We start from the raw sequence: 25,067 nt of genomic DNA, 5'->3' as shown, positions 1-25,067 counted from the left end.
TTATTTTGTCAATTTAATAAAGTTGGTTATAAAAAGTAAATAAGAAAAAATTGAATTTATAATAATTATTGAAATGTACTTGTAGAATGCCTAACTCTGTTTAATGATTGGTAAAAAGAAATATATTTGTTGGTAAGATTATTAGAATTTAATAAATATTGCAAACCCGATCATCGATATCAAACTGGGTAACCGATTTTCTGATTTTGCTTAAAATATTTAAGAAGCAACATACCTTCCACAAGCGACAGCTACTCTATCTTATAATTATTTACCTAATACACAACACCCAGTTTTTATTAACATGTCACTCAAGCACGACTTGTCTTTCCTACTGCATAATCAGACTTCGATTATCACAATTTGTACCTATGTGTGCTTGAGACGAAATAGTAGACGAATAGAACGACCGCACAATCATGTACATTGAGGTCCAGTTAAAGTCGCCAAACAATATCAATGTAGTATAGTTTGATATAGCATTTGGTGTATATTCATTCTAATGCAAATCAACTAAATCATGTATGAATTTCCAAAGTGTGCACGTGTGTATGTCCACAATGCCAAGCCAACAATGTTTATATTTTGGACGAAATAAGAAGATAAACAAAAAATAACTTTTGCATTGAAGATAATATTTGATAAAGGATATTAGAAGGAAGATTCCATGGAGAAAAAATATTTTGGAATGCAGCTGAAGCCAAATTTCATACAACGTAATATTTATCCCTTGACTATGTCATATGTGATTAGTAAGGTAGTTCTTTCAAAATATTATTCTCAATATATTTTCGAAATAATTGTTTTTTGTAAAAGTATCGAGTATTTTAAAAAGCATACATAACAAAACATCATTTACATATCAAATCTATTAATTTAGACCTAGGAAATCATAAATGTCTATACTTTTTGTCATTTATATACTACAGTAGAACAAACGATTTGATGTAAGATAAATTTGTATTCTATTGGAAAAAGAACATTACAAATATGTTAAACGACATATTTTCTCTATTGTAATTTGAAAATATTTTTAGATAATTTATACAAATATTTATGTACATCTATTTTTTGTTAATATGCAAACAAGAAATTTTTATGAACTTAATGTGTGAAATTCAAGTTCATTGATATGTTTAATTAGGTACATGCTAAATGAAAGAATTGATGTAAATGTTACTTTAAAATAAATTAGGGAATGAAGCATAGCACACAACAAACAAAAAATTTTAATGTACTTGGTCTATGCAATATTCTTTATTATATGCAAGGCATTTATCATTTATAGTAACTAATAACATTATGGTTATTACATTAAAAAAATAATTTTTAAAAGATAAACTAATTTATTGTGACAAACTATCAAATTATTTTGAAAGGAGCAATTACTCAAAAAGGAAAATATATTTTAAGAAAAAAATTATTACTGTATTACTTCACATAATAATATTTTATATTCAATTATAGAACTTTAACTTGTAATGATTAAAATTTATTAAACAATAGGTAAAAAATATATTAATTCTATATAATATTCTGTTTAAAATTATTTCTTTAGACAGATGAAACAAATACTATAAGCGATAAAATGCTTTGCTCTGTATATAACTCCTGTAAGAAGTTGGCTTGGCTCCTTCCAGTCTCAGTATTAAAAAATCATAAGAACAAGCAGGATCGAATTTATAGTTTGTGAATTATTTTTGATCAAATCATATTTTGCAAGAAAATCCTTCCAAAATTACCAACTATTTTCAAATTATTTTGAGAGTTTCTAAAACAATCTCTGTCTTTTTACAAATGATTTAAATTTTATAATGAGTGTTGACAGTAACACTTACAAACAGTTGGCAAACTGATATTTTATGTGCATCACTAAGATTTTATAAATACTTTTCTGAGTACATGATGTAAGTCGTGCTCATATGAAAACTATATCTTATACTTTTGTAGCTAGTTGCTACAATAATAAAACATTTCAAATTCGAGAATTTGTTAATGACATAGTATTTCAATGGAGGCTAGTGAAGCTTCTATTGGTGAATATCGTAATATAATGGGACCGCAGTAAAAGTTTATAAGATGTATACAAAAATACATCAACTTTTATGAAATGTGAGAATGCCAACATTTTGCTAGTGTCACCGTCAGTTTTCTTCCTGATTCTGTGACTCTGTTGAACTACTGATAAAAATGTAATTTATTTATTGTAAATAAAAACATATATTGCTTAAAATGTTTTATATTACATGATCTACATTGATACACAGTTAACAAAATTTTAATAAATAGAATAAAAGAATTAACCAATTTGAAATTTATCAAGAGCCATGAAATATATTTGGATTAATATCATTATAATTTTTTAAGATATTATCACAAGTATAAAAGTACAACTTTATGAATTATTTGGGATGGGAATAAATATTTAATTTGCAATAACTATGTGTATTATTTTATTACAAATTATTCAACCCTTACATAGATATGATTAGAAACATAGAATATTATTGTATATTATATTAAGAATAATGCAATATTATAGAATAAAGAAGAGAATATTACATTTATTATCTTAATTTTATTAAACTCATAACTTGCTTTTGCACCATAGCAAACAAATTTATCGTGCATCAAAGACAACAACTATATATTTATTAAGGAAAATAATTTACTCATTATATTTATATATATCTATAAAAATACATATTTATAGATTATTAATATTTAATAGTCAAACTTTTTTTAATTAAAGGATACGTCTTTTAGTTCTTCTTTTGTACATGATTCTGTATCCGCATTCTCTGCATCGAATTGGATCTCTTGGTCGTATTTCATTATCATAATGGCATTCTACAAAAACATGTAAAAATAAGTTTATAATAAAAAATTATAGTATTTTTATATTATAATATACATGTAATAAAATTGTATAACAAATACTTGAAGTAATTTAATATATAAAAATAACATTAGTAAATATTTTGAAAATAATAACTACTTTAAAAATACAATAGATAAACTAAAAATTAGTATACTAAAAATTTCACACATTTAAGTTACCAATTTTATGGCAAAATTATATCATATATAAATAGAAGTATAATAGATAATAATAAAATAATAAAAATCTTTGTTTCTCAAAATAAGAAATACGTAAAACAATTTTAAATTTTTTAAAATTTAAACCAAACAATTTTCCGATATTTATTTATATACGAAAAACGTAGAAAATGTATTAACGTTGTTACTCGATTAAAATTTCAATTGGGTGATAAAAACCTATAAATTATATAATAAAAACATAGAAAACTATTTACACAAAATTTTTTGTATATCAAAATTTATCTAGAAAATACATTATGATAATTATTCAACTGCACATCAAATTTGAGGTTAAAAGTATTTATGCAATACGTTTTTAGTCATACCTCCACAAATATATACCATAGCTTGTTTCGGTGTTGATTCTGATTTACTAGATTCCATTTTAAACAAATTTTTTATAAAGATTACTTAATATTTATGAAATACCACACAAAAATTCAGTCACTCTCTTAACGGCAAATAAATTCGAATCACACGTTATAGCATAGACATAGAATAAAATAGATCTATCACTCAACATAAATTTATGTTACTGTTACTAAACCGGAGACTATGTAATATGTAGTCTCTGTTACCGTTACCATGTCACTTCCCATGTTACCGATTTAGCGCAGAATAAGATTACAACATTAGTAGCGGACGGAATTAAAATTAAATGTAACTAATAAATCCTACATAAAGTATAGGGTACCTTATAATCGCAAACTTGGTATAGATTTCTACACTGATAAAGAAGTATTATCACTATTAATATTGCACTAATTAACTCGATAATTTTTTTATATCAGTATATTATTAAAATTCATACAAATCAACTTTCATCTTCAAAATCATTAACCTATGAGCTAAATTAGTTTTCATTTTTACTTAGAAGTCTTTTGTTATGAATTTTGTAAATAAGTATTTTTTAATATAAAACTATTTTTATTGTTCAAAAATTACAAATAAACTTTTACTTTAAGTTTTGGATAAAAGTTTTTGAATAAAATAAAATACAAAATATAAAAATATCATTCCTTTTTTTTTAATATTTAATTATCTAATTATTTTATATACTATTCAATTAGAATCAATTCTGAACCAATCGTTAAATTTTATTTCACCAATTCAGGTAAAAAAATAAAATTTTGTTTAAATTCATTTTACGTAAAATAGAATCGATGAAATGCAGAACTGCGATTCTTTTCATCTTATTCATGAATTAATATAGAAAATGATATTTAATAGTTCATTACTCTACTAATTCCTATATAAATTGTATTAAAAAAAAGAAAAATGTATATTTAGTAAATTTATTTTCAATAAAAATAATAATATATTCTTATATCTATATCTAAGAAATATCAAACAATCTTTTATTTAAAAAATTGTAAATTAAATATTTTTATAAAATTTTCAAACACAGTAGTACATTTAAAGATTTAAAAATCGTTCAAATTTACGTGTAACTCAATATAATTTTGATAAGATCATTTTTAAAAGAAAAATATTAACAATTTATTTTTCGCAATTTTGCAAGAATTTTATGAAAAGCACAAAAATTTAAATTTTCATTAGATAATAGTAATTGAAATTTGGCGTTCAAAATTATCCTCTTGACTTTTTACCGACGGATCACACCAGCTTGAAATATATCGCTTGATTTCTGTCAGCGGTAATAAGTACCTGTCTGCGGAATAATGTCTATCTTCCTCTATTTTGTCTTCGTCTTCCTAACCTCCGAAATATTTGCAGGGTGGTCAATTTTTTTTCTAGACATAGTTAATGGACATAGTATCTTTTACAAAATTCTAATTATACAAATATATGATATTTTCAACTAACTAAACCTAAATTGCTTTACAAAATAATTCGAAATTTTAACCTCTCAAAAATGAATAAAAGAGCAATAATTAAAGGACAAGGGACAGTAATTAAAGGACAAAACATTTTATATTATTTGTTCTTTTTATTTATTATTTAAAAAAAATGATGTACATATGTTTATGTTAGAAGGAGCATTTGTTATAATTAATGTGCAATAGAAATTATAAATATTTTATTTCCTATGCATTGGTCGTTAAATCGAATTATATCGAATAGCGTTGTCCAAATTTTTAAATAAAAATATTTTTGTACTAATGGTTATTATGTAGTCGAATTACTTTCAGAAAGTGTGTGACAGCAAGCAGAACATCCCTATAAACATTACATTTACTTTGATAGACACATCAGGCATAGTGTCTTTGTCTCTTACACACGTTCAAGTTGCATTTCTTTTATCATTCGGACGATGAAGGAAGCGATTATATTGTACCGAAATCAAGCAAGGTGGTATATGTATATAGGAATAAATAACATTTGGGTCTCACGTGATGATTTAATGTCGAATACTTTCCAATAGGATATGTGCCAATCTAAACACAACGTTTTTCAAGCTGTATCATGTAAACGAAGTGAAATATACAATGATGTTGTAACAACGTACATTAATAATCAAGAATAACTCTTAAATTTACTAGAAATATTCATATTGCACTGTACTGAAAAATATGACAACATAATTTTTAATTTAGAAATAATTTATCTCATACGGAATATTATCGACGGCGGTACCGTACGTATGTCACGTGTTGTGATACAGTATAATTATACTATTGTAAAATCGACAAGTAAAATTATAAAGAAGTGAAAAAACATGAAAATTAAATCAATTCTTAATAAAATATAAATTAAATTTACAGTTGAAGTAACTTTGTTATTGCGTGGGTAGAAAGAAGTTTAATATCGATCGCGAAATGTTTCTTAATATATTTACAAATCGTTGTAATTAATGAAACATTGGTGAAATCTGTAGTATTAAGATCGATAATTATATAGCGGCATACGTTACTTATTGTACGATCCCACGAAGATTACACACATTTAATTTATTCAAGGTTAAGATATATTATCCTGTTTTAATAACTGTTCATTACTTTCCATATATTTTGCGTATAGTATAAATTGAATGCACTTCTGTTACATTTCACACCGTGAATATAATTCAAAAGAAACATATGCTACTCGATATATTATTTAACCTGTATAAAGATTCAACAATTTGTAAAACGTTAATAAAAGAAAGCTATATTTGGTTTGCAGTGTTACTAAAATGAAGATCGATGCGAAAGAGAAGGAATCACGAGAAAGGTTAAAAAGTAGTGAAATTGGTAAATTTCAACGTTTCTGCATGCGCGCTACGAAAGAGAAACCAGAAATCAAGAGGTCTCCCCAGCAACAGAATTCAATAAGTCCAGCAGCAGCCGCCAGAGGTAACAGCATCGCTAACGTGGCCAAGAATTTCGAACCAATAGTAGCACTTGGCAACGAACGGCGGGATGAGTCAAGTTAGCCCATTGGTCGGGCAATCGCCAAGGGAGCTACGGTGGGACAACGGATAAACAGATTTCAAAGTTTCGAAGTGCTTGCAGCACAGAAACACGCAGAGGGAGAGCTGATGTCCGTGTGCGCATGTTTGCCGCGAATCATACTTCGAATCCTTGCGTAGTGAAGATTGATATATCTGATGGTACAGTCGTTATTTGTCACATGATTTTGGACATTTTATATGCGATGTCATGTCAAAATAACAGTGACAAGTGAGGGAAGGAAAGATATCGAGCGTCGTTTTTCTGGTTGGAATGAAGAGCGGCTTTTGTTTACGAAGAGGAGGGGTGACTTCCACGAGGATTCTCGAGCGGATGCTGGCTGTGTGGCAGTTTCCCGCGCGACGCACGTGAGTTCAGTGAGTGGGCTGATGAGAAACACAGACGAAACACGTAACCTAAGATTTATAGACAGATGTAGTGCGTAGTAAATCGTAGAAACGTAAACGAGGTGAAACATATTCGAACTTTTTTCATTAATTTCCTGTGACAAATCATAGGAAAGAAATTGAATATGCTACTTATTCGGAAACATTCCATAATCGTATGTAAGAAGAGGTAGTTCCAGCGGTATTTGTCAAGAGATTGTCGCCGAGAAATATACGGAGATGGATGAAACAGAAAACATAAACATCAGCGAGACACCTCACAGACCGATAAACAGGAGTAATCGCAGTTCTCATGATAGTGTCGATAGTGGTTACTTGACTCTTACACCTCATTCTGGTGCGTATACACCAATAATTTCAGGATATAAGTCTAGAGTATCATGTATTTCGTCAAAGAGGCATCACAGAATTCGATTGGATCCTCTACAGTCGGAACGGGCTCAGAGGCACCGATCGAAATTAAATCATTTACCAAATGCGTCTGAATCCGATTATTTAGTTTCCGAAAATTCTGAAAGGGAAAGTTTGATTCAAGATCCATCGAATTTGAGCGATGATCACTCGAATCTTACCCTGGATAGCTCCAGCCTGGAGTTAACGAATCAAAGTACGGAATGTGGTGAATTTAACGGCAATGTTCGGGATAGAACCCGTCGGAACTGCAAAACGACAGTTCCTATAACACCAGCTTCGACGAGGTTGCAACTTCTTTCGCCGCCACCGTCACCGGCAGTGCCATCATCTTCCTTCATAGCCTCCGAACCCATTGAAGAAGATGTGGAAATGAAGCTAGTCATCGTGCCTCAGAGCACACCCCATCAGGTAACCACTACTTCACCTAGACGGAAAACGCCACCACCACCACCTCCGCGTATCGTTGTTATCTCGCCGACCTGTAGAAAAGCTAGTCCCGCGATTAGTTCAGCAGACAATCAGAAATTAAGCAAGCTCTCTATCACGGATCTTGCTGCCATCACAGAGATCAAGCCAAAGAGGTTGGACTTCAGTCATCGTGCCTTATCTGTTGCTTTACACCATACTAGAGCTACTCCAGATCACACAGGTAGAGAAACAGTGGATATATTAGCACTTCTCGGAGACAAAAGCAATCATTGGAGGATAGTTTCCAAGATATTGTCATTCCTTGGGTCACAGGACCTTTGCTCAATCAGTATGGTGTCTAAAACGTGGAGGAGAATCTGTATCAGTGACTCTAGGGCCAATACGAGAAGACTGACCCACGTAATACTCAGACAGAACGCTAAAGAGAATTTAAAGTTAATCAAAAAGTCAAAGATGGAAGGAGACAATCAAGGCAGTCCTAAAAGCAGATACGCGAGAAAAGGGTACTTATTGGAAGTACAGAATCTTCTTCAAGTACAAGGAAATCAACGACCACCTAGCAGTCCACCTGTTTCTCCCAGTAAAGTAAAATTCCACTCTTTCGTCAAGGTAAGTGGATTCATTGAACGATCCTTTCAAACTTATTTACAGGTTGTAAGCTTCAGACGTATGAAGCATACATTACAGAATAATAACTGTTAATTATACAGTTGTGCAGGGTTACGCAACATGTTTTCGCATTAATTCAGATACCATGGGAAATATCAAACTAAATTTCTGAGATTTTTATTATATACAAAAGAGATAAGTACAAATACTTATTTATATTATCATTATTATTAATACAACATTACAAAAAGTATATATAACAAAAAATTATGCATAGAAGTATCTCATTTGATAAAATTTTATCCTAGTCAAAAATCATATGATAAATCTAACAGTACATGACATAGCAAATCAAATAGATTGACTAGTTCATTAACCTGTTCACCTCTCTAAACAAACGTGAGAAAAAGTGTGTGCACACATCTTTTACGTTGCAAACGTTGCGTATTTAAACGACATACAAAGTTTCTTTCTGGGGATTGAATACGAGCCCTGTAAAAGAAGTAATGTATGTTCTACATTAGCGGGAGTCATGTTCTATTAGCTGTTATCATACACGCCTGAACTCGAGTGATACATAGTATATCACTCAGAGTTGATCAAATTTTTATTGCTAGCGATCGAAATTGAAAAAAGATATTATTTCAAAAATAAAAACTATCTTTTACATTAATTCGAATCCAAAATGGAGAATTAAAAAATGCAAATAATACTAATGGCGTTACGGGTCGCGATTTACAAGGGGATTGTTCGCTCGCTGAAAGTAATGGCCATTACAGGTAGAAATAAAAATATTTATATTCCGAACGTAGTTTTGCCTTTATTGAATAATAATGGCTCTGATCAACGAGGAGAAACGGTAATGCGGCGCAGAGATATTCGATATGAAATATCGCGAGGCGTATCTAAACCTATAATTAGGTTGGTTTATATATTCTTTCTGCGCCGTCGCTGCTGCGCAGTCAGAGGTTATACTTTTACGAGCGAAATTTTGGGGAATAATTACGCGGTAGTAATCGACTACAACCCGGTAGCCTAGGATTTCTTTTAACTATCTACCTCTCGCGTACGTCTCGCCGGCGTAATTTGCACATGAGTGAACGAACGAATTCGTATTAAGCAACATAATTGTTTCGTTGGTGAGATCATCTGTTTGACGTTGATTTATTGTGATTTCTTCTTTGAAACGCCGCTGCTCGTCAACCGCGACGGTAGATATTCAGCCCTGAAAAATCGCCCTCTCGCGACGGATGACGGAGCTTTCGACGCAGCGAATTCTGTGCTCTCTAGGGTTAATTTAAGTGTATCGAATTAGGAGGATACGAAAAATCTGTCGAAAAGCGGTCGTTAGAAAATTATACATATTTAAAAACATATTCTTCTTGCAATACTACGATCTATATGGTATTATTAGGATTATTATGTAAGATGTTTGAAAGGGAGATGTAATTAGGTAATTAATAATATAATATAATTCATTTATATTATTATATATAAAGTACTATAAGTTCCTTTTCTTCTTTTTTTTTTGTAAAATAATTGGAGAAGTATTGATATTAAATTGTTAAATTTTTTGGTAGATTTTAATTTCTGAAGAATAGAAATATTTATCCTAGAATTTTCTTCATTTTGTATTCATTTATTGCTTATATCTTAGTTTGTAAAATCATAGAAAATTAATGATATGGAAAGTAATTAAGTAGCGGAAAGTAATCTAATTAATTGAAATATTGGACAGTGTCTTCTAGTTGCACACAGTGGTATTTTTGTCTAATATTTGTGTTCTAAAACACGTAATAAAAAAGTTTTCATTTAATTAGGAGATCTAGGAACTCTAGAACTCCCGGAAGAAGGTCGAAAAATTAAAAATTAAAGTTATTTCGCTTGTGCAAAGAATTTTTCAAAATTTATTTATTGTGTACTTTAAATTATAAATTTAAAAATTATTTTCTTCATGTGCAAATATAAAAATGAAAGTTAATGGTAGTAATGGTGTAGTAATGATCATGTGAGGTATACTGATTAATTATTATTTATATTAAATATTCTAAGTCGCAGTGGTTCAAAGAAAAATTACAAAATTTGATTTATACAAAATAAATATGTTTATATAAACTATGTACATAAGAAGAATTTAATGTATATAGTACATATTGTTATTCGTGTTTATACATCATTTTGTAAAATTTTATACATACATATATGTATATATATAAATAAAATTTGTAGGAAAAATTTGTTTTGAAACTTCGTTTTGAATAAAATTTTTTCCACAACAAACATGTGAGGAAAAGTGTGAGTTGGAGAAACCCCACTTCTTCCCTTAGGCTTCTGCGTGATGGCCTAAGGCACAGGAGTTCTAGCGTTAATTAAAAAAATAAACATGTTATGTTGTAATTACTATTGGAACTTTTATCTGACGCGAGCAAATAATTGTTTTATTGCAAACATTTGTCCGTTTGGTTTGTCAATTTTAAACTTTCATTATTTAGTTTATTATTTTACATCATATATAACCATTATATTATATTATATTATATAACAATTGACAATAGTTATATATATAATATAATATAATTTTATAATATTATATATAGACGGTAATTCGTTTTTAATCTACAAATAAAAATTATTCGTCAACTGTATGCTGTATACAAAGTATTTCCAAGAAAAATTAAATGATTTTGCGCGGACCATAAGAAAGTATAATTATCTTCCTCATAACTGGACGTAAGAATAATAATAGCAATATAATATCTATAAAGTAATTATATTATAAAAGTAATTGGAATATAAAGTTAAGTAATCGAAATATGACAAAGAATATAATAAAATGGAAAATGAACTATACTAAAAATAATTTCAATATAAAATTAAAAAATCGAAATAAAATATAAAGAATATAATGAAAAGGGAAACGCAATATAATAAAAATAATTTAAATATAAAATTAAATAATCGAAATAAAATATAAAGAATATAATAAAAAGAAAGCGGAATATATTAAAAGTAATTTCAACATAAAATTAAGTAGTCGAAATATAATATAAAGAACATAATGAAAAGGAAAACGGAATATAATAAAAATAATTTCAATATAAAATTAAATAATCGAAATAAAATATAAAGAATGTAACAAAAAAGGAAACGGAATATAATAAAAGTAATTTCAATATAAAATTAAGTAGTCAAAGTAAAATATAATGAATATAATAAAAGGGAAAATGAACTATAATAAAAGTAATTTCAATATAAAATTAAGTAGTCAAAGTAAAATATAATGAATATAATAAAAGGGAAAATGAACTATAATAAAAGTAATTTCAATATAAAATTAAGCAATCGAAATATAATATAAAGAACATAATGAAAAGGGGAACAGAATATAATAACAATAATTTAAATATAAAATTAAATAATCTAAATAAAATATAAAGAATATAACACAGAGAATACGGAATATAATAAAAGTAATTTTAATATAAAATTAAACAATCGAAATAAAATACAAAGAATGTAACAAAAGGGAAAATGGACTATAATAAAAGTAATGTCAATATAAAATTAAGCAGTCAAAATAAAATATAATGAATATAATAAAAGGGAAAATGGACTATAATAAAAGTAATTTCAATATAAAATTAAGTAGTTAAAATATAACATAAAGAATATAACAAAAAGAAAACGGAATATAATAAAAGTAATTTAAATATAAAATTAAATAATCTAAATAAAATATAAAGAATATAATAAAAGGGAAAATAGACTACAATAAAAATAATTCCAATATAAAATTAAGTAATCAAAATAAAATATATAGGACGTAATAAAAGTAACTGCAATATATCGTATAATTTGTATTTTCATGTATGCACATATATACGTACTTCCAATTATTTTATAAGAATTATATTGTTCAAAAATATCGTACACCATTCGTTGTCTTAAATTTTCCAAAATGTCAATCGAGCAAATACATAACTATAAATTATCTCCCTTCCCGGATGTTTATACGTTTTCCAGGTTATATAACCATATTTCCTTTTGCTCCTTGTTAAATTATCTTCGAGTTGATTTCATTCTAGGGGAAAGCAAGCCACACGCGAACTCGTTTCCTTTCATTCATGGTCGAACACATTAATGGTAACGTGTCTGCTCGTACCTGGGAGTACGCCAACTACCTGCCATTTGCACCTTCAGCTTTCGTCGGTGTGCATTTCTTCTCGCGTTAAATCGCGATAGCAGTAGATTAGGGAGAGTAGGCGGTCGCTTTGTTATCGCGGCGCGAGTAACAAAAGCTCTCGGGCATGGCATGCGGCACTTCAAGGCCTTTTGTTGCACGCACCGCGATAACAAAGTAATCATCAGTCCCTTTATCAAACGAATTAGCGTTGCATTCCGCGAATTAATCTGCTACAATCTTGCTAAACCGTATCGTGACTGAAACGTTAATTGGTAAATTTTGTCGGTGTCGAATATCCCTTTTCTTCTTCAGATCGTGACGAGTATTTAAATGTACGTCACGCGTATTGTTTCTCTCGTTTCGTTGCAATTTTTACCTTAAATTTAAACAAGCTAACAACGTGTCTCTGATTTAACGAGTAAAAGGAGAAACTTTACGCTATAAATTTAGTTATTTTTCAAGTAATATTTTATAAATAGCGTGTTTTATTCAATTTAGTCATTTTTAAATTTTTGAAGTGTAGGTGGGGATATTGTTTTATATAATATTTTAACCCTTTGCACTCCAGAGGTGCTCTTCAATCACCATTTGATAAAATTTTGAAACTCGATATTAATTAATATATTAAATTTAAAATAACGTAACAGTGTGCGAGATATCGAAATTAAATAATTCTACGTGTTAATTATTATACGATTTCTTATTTACTGTTCAAAAAATATCGTCTGTCTTATGGCAGAAAATTTTTCAGCTTGTACCTTTCTTTAGCCAAAAAATCGTCGAACGCAAATGGTTAATATATGCCATTTTGGAATATACTCGTGTATTTAAAAATACTTGAATTTTTAATTATTAATCAAAATATTTTATTTTCAGAATTTCTGTGAGGTACAATTTACTCTTAGTTATTCTTCAAGTAATAGTTTATAAATAATGTATTTCATTTAATCTAGTAATTTTTTAATTTTTGAAGTGTAGGTGGGGGATAATGTCTTATTTAATATTTTAATATATACCATTTTGAAATATTTTTGTGCATTTAAAATTACTTGAATTTTAAATGATTAGCCAAATATTATTTTCAGAATTTCTGTCAGGTATAATTTACTCTTAGTTATTCTTCAAATAATTTTTTATAAATAGTGTGTTTTATATAATCTAGTAATTTTTTAATTTTTGAAGTGTAATTGGGAGATTTGGTCATATATAATATTTTAATATGTACCATTTTGAAATATTCTTATATTTATTTAAAATTACTTGAATTTCAAATTATCAGTCAAATTATTACTTTCTTTTCCAATTTATTTATTTTAAAATCAATACAGTCACTATTGTTTTAAAGAATTTGTAATAGTCAAGTTATTCAAGTACTGATACATAGAATTATTCATATTTCATGGTATTATGAAGTATTTTATTATCTCATTTTATTTATTCACTTTAAACACGAATATTTTAATATTCAGTCGTTACAAGATACGTAACATTTTATTGGCGGAAGAGAAAATCCATACCAATATTTTATATTGGAAATTAAAAAGTCCTATATTTTAATATAATTATTTCTTCATTACACGAGACATACACAATCTTGAAAATATTTAAAAAACTTCGTTGCTTCGTATAATATCGAATTATCTAATACTAAATTCTTTGAAATAACATCAAACTATAAAAATTTTCTAAGTATAAAAATTTCTAATGCCTTAAAATTTCCCTGTTGAATTTTCAGTAAAGAAATTCGGCAATAATAAAAATAAGCGATAATTAGAAAAATGGAAGAACTAGCTGGACGTCAATTACCTATTATATTTCCTACCTTCAATCATTACAATTTTCAAAAAAAAGAAAAAAAAAAAGAAAAAAGAAGAAGAAATCGTGGAATTGCAACTTTTCCTAAAAGACGTGAAAGGATGACTCATAGTCTATGCCGGAACGCCACACGCGTCTCCTTTCATTTGTCGCAACGTGTTTGCAACGCCACCTACGAGAAATCGGTACGAACCTTCCGAGCAGGTGAACAAGTGCCGCATTCGACAAGTAAAATATCCAGATATACAGAGATAATCCGCAGGAGTGAGACGTTATATATTAATCTATTCGAGCCTAATCGATTTTGCATAATTGACAAGAAACTGGCGCTACCGCGGCCCCTTCTAAGCGGCCTGGCTGTAGCCCCCGTAGCCGGCATATAAATATAATTCGCGCTTTCTTGGGGGTAGCGCGTGTTAACATTTTCATGCGAATATACACGAGGTCGTTTAATGTTCCCCCCAATAAAGTGAGTCGGTCGGTCGATATATCACGGGGAGAGGCTCTTTTCCTTCTGCATCAGAGACGCAACGAATCTTTGCCTTTGGAGGGCAAGCCGCCGCTAGCCTTCGAGCAAAAACCGGCCGCAGAGAACAATGCGAATATATTACAGTATTCGATGCTAAAACAAAGAGCCGGGCTGCTCTTTTCTTTGTCTTTTACGAGGGTTACATCGGGATGCGACACGCCAAACCACCCGTGGTTAACCGAGACCGTTCCACGAAAATCCTTCGCCAAAAAAATTTACTTTTGCTCCCTTGGAAATTTCTCTCTCACCACGGTTCTACGCTATTGTCGATGACGGGCAAGATGTCTATATTCGCCACACGGTATCTAGACGGTGCATTTTCCTACCCTCCTGCTAGGAGCATTTGCTTGCACGTCGGATAAATCCACGTGGGTGACAGTAAACCTGTGTACTAGTATCTGAACAACCATTTTCAAATTTTTGTTTGAAAATTCGCTACTCGGTGCTGTCGCTTCACTTCTTGAGGATTTGCTTGTGGACGTCAGATAAATCCACGTGGATGACAGTAAACCTGTGTACTAGTATCTGAACAACCATTTTCAAATTTTTGTTTGAAAATTCGCTACTCGGTGCTGTCGCTTCACTTCTTGAGGATTTGCTTGTGAACGTCAGATAAATCCACATGATTGACAGTAAACCTGTGTACTAACTGTCTGAACGACTATTTTCAAATTTTTATTTGAAAATTCTCTACTCGGTGTTATTGCTTGACTTCTTGATATTTTTATTAACCCTTTGCACTATAATTGATTTCATAGTTTGTTTTTAGTCAACTCGGATTTAATTTTTCTGGTTTCGATATCACGTGTTAAGTACGAAGTAATTGCTTGCAGTAATTTAAAGTTGAATGTTTTATTAACAAAACGATTGTTAATACAGAATGTGTGATATTAAAATACGAATATTTAGTTCATTGTTATTTATAGTTTTTTAAAATATGATACTTTTTAAGACAGTCTTCTACATTTAAAGATGGCTTCCTGTTGCAAGTTTCTGAAAAGTAGACTGCTGTTCCACCTTTTATTTTTTATTTTTCGATTTGAACATAATAGACAGTCATTATGTTTGCCTTGAGGACTTGCCATTAGTATGTGTAATTTACCATCTAGTCGATTTTCGTGGTCTAATGTTTTGAGGGTTTTCCCCAACGTTTCGTGCCTTGTTGAAAATTTCTCACGAGTGACTTCGAGACAATTCAATGCAATTTCGTTTGAACATTTTATAAGGAACACTAATATTATTGTGCTGAGAAGTGTATAATGCAAGACTTTTGTGTACTTACACTTAATTTGAAAATATGTTTTAAATAAAACTGCTTCTCACTAATTTGTTTTATTAACTGTACGAAGTGTCACGCCATAGTGCAAAGGGTTAATATTATTTCATGTTATTATATATTATTATTATATTATTTTATATTATTATTATATATATGGTGACTTAAGAGTTTTAGGGAAAAATAATTTTGTTACGCCAGTGGTGACCTCATAGTGCAAATGGTTAACATTGTTTTATATTATTATACAATATTATTACATTATTTTAAATTATTGTTATATATATCGTAGTTATTTTACGATTATAAATCCATAATCCCAATATAAATATTATAAACGGGTACGATTGATAAACGTTAATCGAGTCCATTATCACGAAATAACGAATAAAGGATAAACTTGGTAGAAATAAATTCATGGAATATTTTCTTCGATGGAAAGAAAAGACATTGTAAGCCATAGACACTTGAAAGAGTCGATATCGCGATAGAATATAAACAGCTTTGCCCCGATTGTCGTAACTCGACCTGATTGGCACTATACGCGTACCTTCTACGTACCATCCACGTTCTTACATAAGATTTTATTCCTATTAACTCAAGGTCACCCGTCAGATATTTGTTCATCGTATTTTCTATTCCATTTACTTTCCTAACGTGGCTGAAAGCGGTATGTAAATGGCTCTATTGTAAATGAATACGGGACCTCGCGATACAATTAGGACTATCCATGACTATATGCAAATGGGCTTTTTCTTTATGAATCTCTGGTCAGTCAAGATCATGGCAACCTTCGAATCATGGTTCACTGTCCCCTGCTACGACGAACATAATTTCAAGGATCTATTAATACTATTATCATCTTAACGTTGTATTATCATCGCCATTATTATCATCGTTATTAACATCGTTATTAAAGTTGAGACATAGGAATTATTTTATATTATTATATTATATCACATTATTTTATATTATTGTTATATATATTAATTAATATCGATCTTCTAAATTTTATGGAATGGTGACTGAAGATCACCTCTCGAGTGCAAAGGGTTAATTTCAAAATATTTTTTAAGTAAAACAGTTTCTCATTAATTTGTTTTATTAACTGTATAAAGTGTCACGCCAGAGATGATTTAAGAGTTTTAAGGGAAAATAGTTTTGTCACGCAACACGAAGGGTTAATATAGGTGTCTTTTGTTCCATTTTTTTAAAAATTTTTTTTAAGCTCTTTTTATACATTTTTGTTGTATTTCTGAGATTTTGTATTAGTTTTGTATTAGCTAGAAATACTTGTTTAGAAGATGGAAGTATTCTTATATGTATCTGAAAATATAAATTTTCCTGAATTTAATTTTATACCCTCGTGTTAGGAATACTTATTTAGATAGAGAGGAAATTCATAGTTAAAAATGAATAAAGGAGAAAAGAAACATCATTTTACTTTTGTACCTGAAAATATAAATTTGTCTAATTCTTTGATAATTTGGTATATTTAATTCTAATTTTAATTCTATATACTAGAAATTTGTGAATTTTTATTTTAGAAATTGATTTCATTGTAGAAATATGATAGGTTTCTCTTTTTATAGTTTTTGTTCTCTTCGAATTTTTTATTCGGATAAATTTTGATTTGGATTATACGTTCAATTCGTTTAGAAGTATTAGTGGAATATTTACTCAAAATTTGATGGAAATTGTTGTGGCGATTTGGCAGAAAACGATTCCTGAATTTTAGAATTTTCCCATGAGAATAAAATTTGATCGTTCTCTTAAAATTATGGGGATTTATTTAAAAATTGGAATATAATAAATAAATTTAAATAGCAATAATGAAAGCAATTAATATTTTATACGAGTATCCAAATTTAGATTATTAACTATTTCATTCCTCTAACAAAATTAATACAAGTATTCAAATGAGATTTATTAAATAACTTATTTTATTAAATTTGCAATAATAATTTGTAATTTAATAAACTACAAAATTACATAATTGTGAAATTACTTTAATATTTATTACACCAATTTTTTCTTAAATTTTCACACAAAAAGTAACTGTTTCCAATTTCAAAAAATCATATCCAATGTATATAAAAAGATATATATATATTCAGTTTAAAAATTGTATACAGATAATAACGTTTAAAATCGTATGATGAAAACAGACGTATATATATAGGGTGAATTATTTAATTATGCTATTTAAAACTACTCGTAAACTTTCTGTTGCGTGAAAAAATATTTCAAACAAAATCTCTTTGGTGTTTAAGAATTTTTTGCTGTTCAAAATATTTTTTAAGTAAAACAGTTTCTCATTAATTTGTTTTATTAACTGTATAAAGTGTCACGCCAGAGATGATTTAAGAGTTTTAAGGGAAAATAGTTTTGTCACGCAACACGAAGGGTTAATATAGGTGTCTTTTGTTCCATTTTTTTAAAAATTTTTTTTAAGCTCTTTTTATACATTTTTGTTGTATTTCTGAGATTTTGTATTAGTTTTGTATTAGCTAGAAATACTTGTTTAGAAGATGGAAGTATTCTTATATGTATCTGAAAATATAAATTTTCCTGAATTTAATTTTATACCCTCGTGTTAGGAATACTTATTTAGATAGAGAGGAAATTCATAGTTAAAAATGAATAAAGGAGAAAAGAAACATCATTTTACTTTTGTACCTGAAAATATAAATTTGTCTAATTCTTTGATAATTTGGTATATTTAATTCTAATTTTAATTCTATATACTAGAAATTTGTGAATTTTTATTTTAGAAATTGATTTCATTGTAGAAATATGATAGGTTTCTCTTTTTATAGTTTTTGTTCTCTTCGAATTTTTTATTCGGATAAATTTTGATTTGGATTATACGTTCAATTCGTTTAGAAGTATTAGTGGAATATTTACTCAAAATTTGATGGAAATTGTTGTGGCGATTTGGCAGAAAACGATTCCTGAATTTTAGAATTTTCCCATGAGAATAAAATTTGATCGTTCTCTTAAAATTATGGGGATTTATTTAAAAATTGGAATATAATAAATAAATTTAAATAGCAATAATGAAAGCAATTAATATTTTATACGAGTATCCAAATTTAGATTATTAACTATTTCATTCCTCTAACAAAATTAATACAAGTATTCAAATGAGATTTATTAAATAACTTATTTTATTAAATTTGCAATAATAATTTGTAATTTAATAAACTACAAAATTACATAATTGTGAAATTACTTTAATATTTATTACACCAATTTTTTCTTAAATTTTCACACAAAAAGTAACTGTTTCCAATTTCAAAAAATCATATCCAATGTATATAAAAAGATATATATATATTCAGTTTAAAAATAATTTAACCTTTTATTTGCCCTTGACAATTTTTTTGCTAAAGAAGAGTAGGAGCCCAAAGATTTTCTGCTATAAAGTTGACAATATTTTTTTGAGCAGTAAATAAGGAATAGTATAATAATTAACACGTAGTATTATTTGATTTCGATAACTCGGATCCCTTTACATTATCTTAAATTTGACATATTAATAAATGGCGACCGGGGGGCACCTTGGCGCCACCTAACCCTCTGCACTCTTATTTATATTTGAAAAGGCTATTAATCAACTCGGAATTTTTTTTCGTATTCGATCAAAATGAAAACATTTTTATGGGAACATATTACAATATATATAAATATATTTAAAATTAATATAATATGAAACTATATAATAAAAATTAAATTAATAATAAAATAAATTATACGTATAATAATAAAATATAGGATGGCGACTATATAGCGACATACGAGTGGAAAGGGTTAAATCCTGCTCTGGAATCTCGAGAACTAAAGGATGACACGAAACAACAAACGTCGAGTCGACAGATAAGTCATTAAACTGTTTCAACCCACACTTTATGCCCCATTGGGTTATTTTGGTTTTCCTCAACCTCAAGCAACCTTGCAGGATGCCATAGAAATTTCTTCTCGCGGTAAGAAATCGACATCAATCCTTTTATAGCGCAGAGGGGCTAAAATATCCCCTTTTCTCCTCTTATTTTTCGTAAGGATTCGTTACCTCATAACTGGAACATCGTGAGAGTTTTGCACAGTGTAAACCTATACCGCGGAAAGAGAGACCCTCCGCGCGAGACTTTCGCTCTCGTTCTATCCCCACCACTCCACGCGACACAAGAGCCATCGTTGTCCAACGCTCGAAGATACGTTACTCGGTTGCAGAAACGCACGATTAAATAATTGCTCGCTTGCTCGATGCGTTCTGGTTTGTAAGCAATGCAGCAGCTCGAAATAATGGTTTCCTTAAAGTCGCGCGAGAACGAAGGACAGTTCTAGGGAAAGGAAGGAAGGAAGGAAGAAAGAAGGGAAGGAAGGAATTGTTCCATAATTAGCCAACGGCTAGCGAAGGGCCGTTGAGTGGCCGTATAAGCCGACAGTTGGTGCGACCAGTTTCCTGTCGCAAGAAAGTTTCCTTCCAGGTCCGTTTTCCGGTGGGCACTTCGAAAGTTTAACCGGTGACACGGTTTATAACCGACCCTACCGGATTTTGTCTGCTTCTCTGCATCGCTTCATCGTTCGAAATTAATCGCGATGTCGTTAAATTGCAATACACGACACGTTATTTGTCTTGCTAAATATTTTGTTTTACCCAATAAAATAACCAAGAATTCGAGATGAATATTTATATAGCGAACTGGTAATTTTATTTCTCGAAAATTTTTCCCAAGGTAGAAGAACGCTACTTGGAAATTGAATGATGAGTTTTGGTGAAATAGATCAATTCAGTTTTGATTATTGAGAATATTTAAATATTAGGAACATTATATATTAATTTTGAATAATTTTTTATCTTTTTTAATACGCTTAGCGCTTCAGGCTCCTCCGTGCCAGTTATTAAATGAATATTCATTTTTAAATATTGTTTAAATTATATTTCATATTTAATTCTAAATATCATTTTCAAATATTTTCAAATTCATTTTTCTGCTATTTTTGATCTTTTGAAACTTCTCTAATAGCGAAAATTAATTAATCTAATATTATAAGTCTGAAATTTGGTACAAACAAAGACCAATAAATTTACTAATGTTATAACATACAGCACAATTACAAATTCTTATATTATATAATTTAATATTCACTGTATTTTTGTTTTTTTTAATACGCTTAGCGTTTCAGGCTCCATGCCAATTATTAAATAAATATTTCTTTTTAAATATTGTTTAAATTATATTTCATATTTAATTCTAAATATCATTTTCAAATATTTTCAAATTCTCTTTCCCACCATTTTTGATCTTCTGGCATAAGAAAACACGTTAAATAACATCCAAAATTTTCTAATATCGTAGATTGGTTAATACAATATTATAAATCTGAAATTTGATACAAATAAATTTACAATCATTATAATTATAGTATACTTACAAATTCTTATATTGTTATATAATTTAATATATAATGTAATTGTAAATTATTTATTTATTTAACATTTTGAATTTAGTACAATTTAGGATTCTGAAAAATTCCTGTCACAAATTAGTCAATGATACGTTACTGGCGCTTATTTTTTACAAATTTCGATCGGATTGATAGCTCGAAATCGGTAAGGACGATAAAGGAATATAGACGCGAGAGAAAGTTTGCGGGAATTCGTTGAAACCGTTGGTTATTTTTCTGAAATCCTGTGCTGGCGTGCAACGGTGCAGCGGCATTATCACGTGCACATATTGACCCAGTAGTACAGAGCACCTGGCCAGGTGTATGCTTCGTTTCTCGGTGCTTCATGAAGCGTAAAGTGGCCTGGTAACGGTCGAGAGTGATCTTTTTATGCGAGACCGAGCAAAATGGAAATGGTGAATGAGTTTCGCGCACAGTTAGACCGTTTACGCGAGAAATCGCGTAGTTCATCCCGATCGTGTAGGACATTGACACGTCAGCTTGCGGTTGATGAGAAATTCCTTGGACGACCGTTTTAATCCAGCCCAGGATATACGTTTCGTTTCAATTAGAAACATAATTGCGCGACCACTCGTGCCATAACTCGCGTGTTAATTGATGTTTGTCGTCGACGCGCGATCATGCGAATCAGTTTAATCAGCCATTCCATCACGCTCGTATCGAAAACTATTAACTTCGAATGAAATTCCACGTAATGTTTACTTTGTTCGCTTCGGGAAACTATAACGGGTGGTGGGAGGTTACAATGGAAAAATCGTGGAATTTTTATTTAGTAACGATTTAGTATAATTATTTAATTTCATCTTGCAAGGAAATATTTTGATTTGTACCACCTCAGTGAAAAATTTCAAAATTAGATGATCTGTATTGGATCATGCTTATGGAAAATTTTGCGTTTCCATAAGCTGACTTATATCTTTCATTTTAGGGAATATATATAAGATATATATTTACGATGTTGTAGTATATTTTTTATAAATAATTTCAACTTTTCTTGTTTTATGATAATAGTAGTAGTAGTAGTAATAATAATAATATAAACAGCACCTAATGATACCAATAGTCGTAAATAATAATAATAATAGTAATAAATAGTAGTAGTATAAATTTTTATATGCTATAATTATTATTATCGATATTTATTAACACTTTGCACTCGAGAGGCACTCTTCAGTCTCCATTTGATAAAATTTCGAAGATCGATATTAATTAATACGTCAAATTTAGGATAATGTAATGATGTGCGAAATATCGAAATCAAATAATTCCATATTAATTATTATACGGTTTCTTATTTACTGCTCAAAAAATACCGTCAGCTTTATAGCAGAAAATCTTTGAATTCCTACTCTTCCTTAACCAAAAAATCGCCGAGTGCAAAGGGTTAATTCCAAAATATACAAATATTTATAATTATCAATATATTTCTCTAAACATAAATTTTACGAATTTATTCTGCTCTCATAAAATTTCGAATTATCCCCTTTAAAAGGATTTAAAGAATTATATGGTCTGACTTAAAATGAGAAAAATTCTTAGAACGTATTTACAGAAAAGCTAAAATTCGAAGAGCAGATACGCAAAAGTTACGTAGACGGTTAAAATATATTTTATTTCGGGGAAGATCCTTGATTCGGTCCTCATTCGCATCGGTAATGTAAATTACATTGGACAAAGTTCAGACAAATTAATTCGTAAAAAATTTGCGTGTCTCCTTGGTTGCTAGTAACGAAGAAGTAATACAAAGAAATAATTATGCATTCATGAAATTCAAGAAGGATGCACATTTGTAAGCGAGACGTAAGCACCATCCGACACGCGGCACCGTTCCTGCAACCCAATGAAACTTCTATCGTTTACCAAAAGGATAAGTTACGTTAAACGGTTAGAAGGGATTCGCGGAATCCGCAAGGTATTCCTTGAGGACATATCGGGCCCAGTTTACACTGTATATTCGCCATTCGATAACGTAATCCTCTTTAGCTATGACGGGTAAATCTTTCAAAATCCATAGCATGCCTAGAGCATGCGCAAATATTCCAACTATTTATTTTTGAAGACTAAAAAGTAGTTTATAAATTTTTGAAAATTTGATATCGAGAATAAGAGTTTCCTGCATAGCTTTTTATTATTATTTCTTGTTGTAAGAACTTTATTTTTGTAGTTTTGTATAAATTACTGATTGTGAGTTAATTTTACGTTATAAATTTTATCGCAATTTCTTATTATCACAGGGATTATAAATTATTGATTTATTGTAAAATAACAAAAATAAATGTTATTACGTGATATGTAAGTATATGGTTATAAGGAGATAATTGAAATCTCAAATTTGCAATATTTGAAAAAAATATTTACTTTTTGGTTAATAAGTTTCCTTATAGTATAAATTGAATAAATATGTAATATAGTAAGTATATGGTTCTAGAAAGACATGTACATTTTTAAGTAAACAACCGAGAAAATAAAATTTGTTTTCAAATCTGCATTCCGAAGATATATATTCACAGAAGATATTAATTAAACAGCTAATTAAATCAAACAAAAGTTCCTCGCAAATAACCGTATAAAATTCCAGTCGCTTATTTCAATTTCAAAAACACGTGTCTTGGTAAGAAGAAACTCGAATAAAATGTCCTAACCAAACATCTACGATACTCCTGCAACTAATATCTGTTATACTTATAGGACTGGAAACGAAAATTGCCGAAACTAGTTACATAACCTACAAAAATACTAAAGGAATTAACCACGGAGCACTTAACAAATGCACGGAGCAATAGAAACGTCGCGTTGTTCCCATAACCTGAAACGCGTGGTGTATAAAATTGCAGTTCCTTATTTCAATTTCAAAAGTACGCGTCTTCGTAAGAAGAAACTCGAGTAAAATATTCTATTCAAACATCTACGACACTCCTATAATTAAAATATCTCCCACACCTATAGAACTCGCAATCAAAATTGCCGAAACTCGTTACATAACCTACAAAACTACTAAAGGAATTAACGACGGAGCGAGAAGACGGTATTAAACGAATGCACGAAGCAACAGAAACGTCGCGTTATTCCCATAACCTGAAACCCGTGGCGTTAACGATGAACCGACGCAGAGAATTGTAAAACGTCAAATTATCGAGGTTTGGATTTCGCAAAATCTCCCAATTAAAAGGCGAATAAAAAAAGGCATGCATTGAATGCTCGTGGTCGCCAGTCGCATGGTCGAAAGATCGATCGCTATCGGCATTGTGATCTCGGTCTCTGTTCTTTCGAGCGGGTTTCTCGATGTTCGCGTGGCGTACACGTACGCAGGATTGAGCTCAGAGCGTTAAGGGGTGATGCAGGGCTGCGCACAGGGATGCGCACAGGGCTGCTGCTGGTATGCGTGTAACGAGCGGCGCAGCGGCGAGCTCTGGTCCCACGATTCCCGGAGCAAGAGCCG

The 25,067-nt window shown here is 29.8% G+C and overlaps 2 protein-coding genes across 2 annotated transcripts in view; one reads left to right on the top strand and one right to left on the bottom strand.

The window, feature by feature from the left end:
• Nucleotides 1-2,603: 2,603 nt before the first annotated feature.
• Nucleotides 2,604-3,603, bottom strand: Rpb12 (DNA-directed RNA polymerases I, II, and III subunit Rpb12). The gene is made up of 3 exons (XM_017898878.1): nucleotides 3,429-3,603; nucleotides 2,758-2,850; nucleotides 2,604-2,643 (listed from the first exon to the last, which is right to left on the bottom strand). The coding sequence occupies exons 1-3, from the start codon at nucleotides 3,484-3,486 to the stop codon at nucleotides 2,621-2,623; spliced, it is 174 nt and encodes a 57-aa protein (XP_017754367.1). The 5' UTR covers nucleotides 3,487-3,603; the 3' UTR covers nucleotides 2,604-2,620.
• A 2,635-nt stretch (nucleotides 3,604-6,238) lies between these two features.
• Nucleotides 6,239-25,067, top strand: part of LOC108546654 (uncharacterized) — an 81,070-nt gene continuing 62,241 nt past the window's right edge. The window contains exons 1-3 of the mRNA XM_017898863.1: nucleotides 6,239-6,473; nucleotides 6,563-6,725; nucleotides 7,066-8,353. Coding sequence (XP_017754352.1) covers nucleotides 6,239-6,473; nucleotides 6,563-6,725; nucleotides 7,066-8,353 — 1,686 coding nt within the window. The remainder of the gene's footprint in view (nucleotides 6,474-6,562; nucleotides 6,726-7,065; nucleotides 8,354-25,067) is intronic.

The sequence above is a fragment of the Eufriesea mexicana genome, unplaced genomic scaffold (assembly GCF_001483705.2).
Source record: "Eufriesea mexicana isolate 0111107269 unplaced genomic scaffold, ASM148370v2 scaffold745, whole genome shotgun sequence".
NCBI lineage: Eukaryota > Metazoa > Arthropoda > Insecta > Hymenoptera > Apidae > Eufriesea > Eufriesea mexicana.
The sequence above is the reverse complement of the archived record's forward strand: the minus strand, read 5'-3'. Positions and strand labels throughout refer to the sequence as shown.